Here is a 3,084-nt window from a genome sequence, read left to right on the forward strand (position 1 = left end):
ATAATTTAAAATATTCAAAGTCTTAGATAATAAATCACTCATTAATCAGCTGCTTTATTAAAAACTTGTTTATTCTTGAGTTATTGGTTGGATTGCAACTTTTTCTCTTGCCTGAGTAAAAATAGAAGTATGTGTTATGCCTATTGGAGTAAATGTTTTGGATAAATTAAGAAATTCTCCTTTCTATCTCTTCTTTCTTTCATCTTTTCCCCTTTTTTTCTTTTTTCCTTTTTCTTCTTCTGTTTTTCTGCTCTATTTACGTTGCAGTGTCCATATAAACTGTAAAAATCCCTGCATAATTATAATACAGCAATTTATATGCATGAAACAAGTGGAGCAATATGGCAATTGACATACTGCTACACTGGCATCAAGACAATTATTCTTATTGCCACATTGCCAGACAGGACACTGTTAAAAACAAGAAAAAAAAAGACATTTAAAAATAAAATCTTTAACTATGCAGCTTAATCCAAACACTCCATTGCACTTTAATACATATTAGTGACATCATTTTTACAGCTTTTTTTATTGTCATTACATTGTCGCAAGTACAGAGCAAAGAATTGAACTCTGAATTTAACCCATCCCCCTTGGGGAGCAGCGGGCTGCCATTTGCGGCGCCCTGGGAGCAGTGTGGGCTCTAAGGTTTTTGCTCAGAGTGGCAGTCTGTGGGAGTGGAGCTCGGACTCAGAACCTCAGGATTCCAAGCTCTATGCCCTAACCACTGAGCCGCTACACCCCCACTACTGTACTTTTAACATTTTGTAAGCTTAGCACCTGATAGTTGTAATATCATTAATGCACCTAGAGAGAATATCAGACTAAACTTGTTTTCTCTTTATTTGTCATTTCTGTTTAATATTTTGTAAATCTCATGGACATGAGTTTAGACTATTTTCCATAGGTTTTGTTGATGACAATTATCATTGTTTAATTTTATGCACTTAAAACAATGATGATCAATGTTGTTTTTTCTATGTGAAAAAGAGGGTTTTTCTTATTTAACTTGCTTATGAAGGTATGTAAGCTGTTATTCTCTCCAAGTCTTTAGACCGTCCTTGGCTAAATGTAATATATAACCACAGCCGAGTCATTAATCCACTTATCCTGGATGTTTTACTGACATTTCTATCTTTTTTTTCACTTTCAGGCCTTTGTGAAGTGCCACTTTGATTATGACCCCACTCACGATAACCTGATTCCATGCAAGGAGGCGGGCCTCAGCTTCACAAGTGGAGACATTTTGCAGATCTTCAACCAGGAAGACCTAAACTGGTGGCAGGTGAGTTCAGCTCCCATCTGATACGGCTCATTATTTATTCCTCTGAAGCTCTAGCTGTGTTCCTGTTTCCCTCCCAGGCCTGTCATATAGAGGGAGGCAGCGCAGGACTCATTCCCAGCCAGCTTCTTGAGGAGAAGAGGAAAGCTTTTGTGAAGCGGGATATGGAGCTTGCCACCTCAGGTAGTCCTCACTTTATGGAGGCTTCTCAAAAGCTCCTGGCTGCACATTCATCATAACACATCTGTTCATTTCATCTGGTTTAACGTTCTTTGCTGATCACAGAAAAGCCATCATAAGGGCAGAGGTGCCCCCATGCAGTCTGCTGGTTATTAAGCAGAAGGGTCTGACATTCACAAAATATTTTCTCCAAGATGGAGAATTGATTTGGAAGAGGTGATATGAGCCCTGCAAACAAAAGCTTGATCAATATGGATCTCTGCACACAGCAAACCTGCAGGGGGAGGAGGCCTCCTGCGTTTAGATCAGCAGCATAACGAGTCCTCAGGTGCAAACAAGGCAGGTGGTGAGTCATAGCAGGTCGCATGCCCTTCGCTTGCGGAGGACGGTGACAACCTGACAGTTCTGTCCTCTGAGCCAGAGAAGGACACATCTGTCTCTTCCTGTTATGCCGAGATACTGTCCGAATCCAAATGTTGGAGCAGAGAACCTCTTCTTGTCGCACACTAGATCAGATCACATGGTCCTTCTATTGCTCTTTTAACTGTTAAAAGCAGAAATTGAGCCTTAATTTAATCCACTGACCACAGCGTCTGCCATGCTGAACAGAAGGTTAACAGATTGCCAAGTCACAGGTTCTTCCTGGCACCAGTTTGAGATGCAAGTTCTGATAAGTTCTGTTGAACAGCGCCATCTAGTGGTTTAGTATGCACATGACCTGAGTTTTCCATGATTTTATCATCATTTCAACATGGATTTTGTTCAGAGGGCTAGAATTGTAGGTGTAAGATATTTTTTTTCCCATTTAAGGTCCTTTGTGTGGAGGAATGGGGGGCAAGAAGAAAAAAAAGATGATGTATTTAACCACCAAGAATGCAGGTAAAAGAACGGGAAGCATAACATCTCTTTACAGATGTATCTAAAAACACTACGTCATTGTTTATATTCTGAACTTTTTTTATTCATTTTTTTATTTTCAGAGTTTGATCGACATGAGCTGCGGATCTATGAAGAGGTTGCCAAAGTCCCTCCCTTCAGGAGGAAGACACTGGTTCTGATTGGTGCACAGGGGGTGGGCCGACGCAGTCTGAAGAACAAACTGCTTGTGTCGGATCCCCATCGTTACGGGACCACCATACCCTGTCAGTTTACTCATTAAAAACTATCCTATTGTGAAATTTATCCTCAACCTTTTAAGTTTTTCTTTATTTTGCAGTGCCTCACAAGGCCAGGAATTAGTTAGATTACAGCAAACAACAGAATATTTTGTGGGATTTGTTATATTTGATTTTGAACCCTTTTTCAAATGTCTAATTTTCAGATTGAGTTTTACGTGTTGCATTCTTTTCCTAATATAAAATGTGATCAAATAAAATATTAGAAAAAATTATGATAACTTGAAAAATAAATCTGAGAAAATGATGTGATTCATCTTGAAGATTTTTGATGTATAACTTTTTCAAAGTTTCATTCTGGATTGAATTTTCTTTGCTTGCAACCAGGCTTGGACTGGGAACGATTTTTGGCATTTTTCCATCTACACGCTAGCCTGACGTAGTCCTACTTAATTCTAGTCAGAATATGAGTCTGATGCTGCTCCATAGAGCTGTGATTATGGGGCG

At 39.3% G+C, this 3,084-nt stretch overlaps 1 protein-coding gene across 2 annotated transcripts in view; it reads left to right on the forward strand.

Moving 5' to 3' along the window:
* Nucleotides 1–3,084, forward strand: part of mpp2 (membrane protein, palmitoylated 2) — a 79,338-nt gene that overhangs the window by 70,909 nt on the left and 5,345 nt on the right. For both annotated transcript variants that reach the window (XM_015384750.1, XM_015384749.1), the window contains exons 6-9: nt 1,154–1,285; nt 1,363–1,465; nt 2,273–2,341; nt 2,443–2,604. In XM_015384750.1, coding sequence (XP_015240236.1) covers nt 1,154–1,285; nt 1,363–1,465; nt 2,273–2,341; nt 2,443–2,604 — 466 coding nt within the window. The remainder of the gene's footprint in view (nt 1–1,153; nt 1,286–1,362; nt 1,466–2,272; nt 2,342–2,442; nt 2,605–3,084) is intronic.

This window comes from Cyprinodon variegatus, unplaced genomic scaffold (genome assembly GCF_000732505.1).
Source record: "Cyprinodon variegatus isolate N-32 unplaced genomic scaffold, C_variegatus-1.0 Scaffold322, whole genome shotgun sequence".
NCBI classification, from domain to species: Eukaryota; Metazoa; Chordata; class Actinopteri; order Cyprinodontiformes; family Cyprinodontidae; genus Cyprinodon; species Cyprinodon variegatus.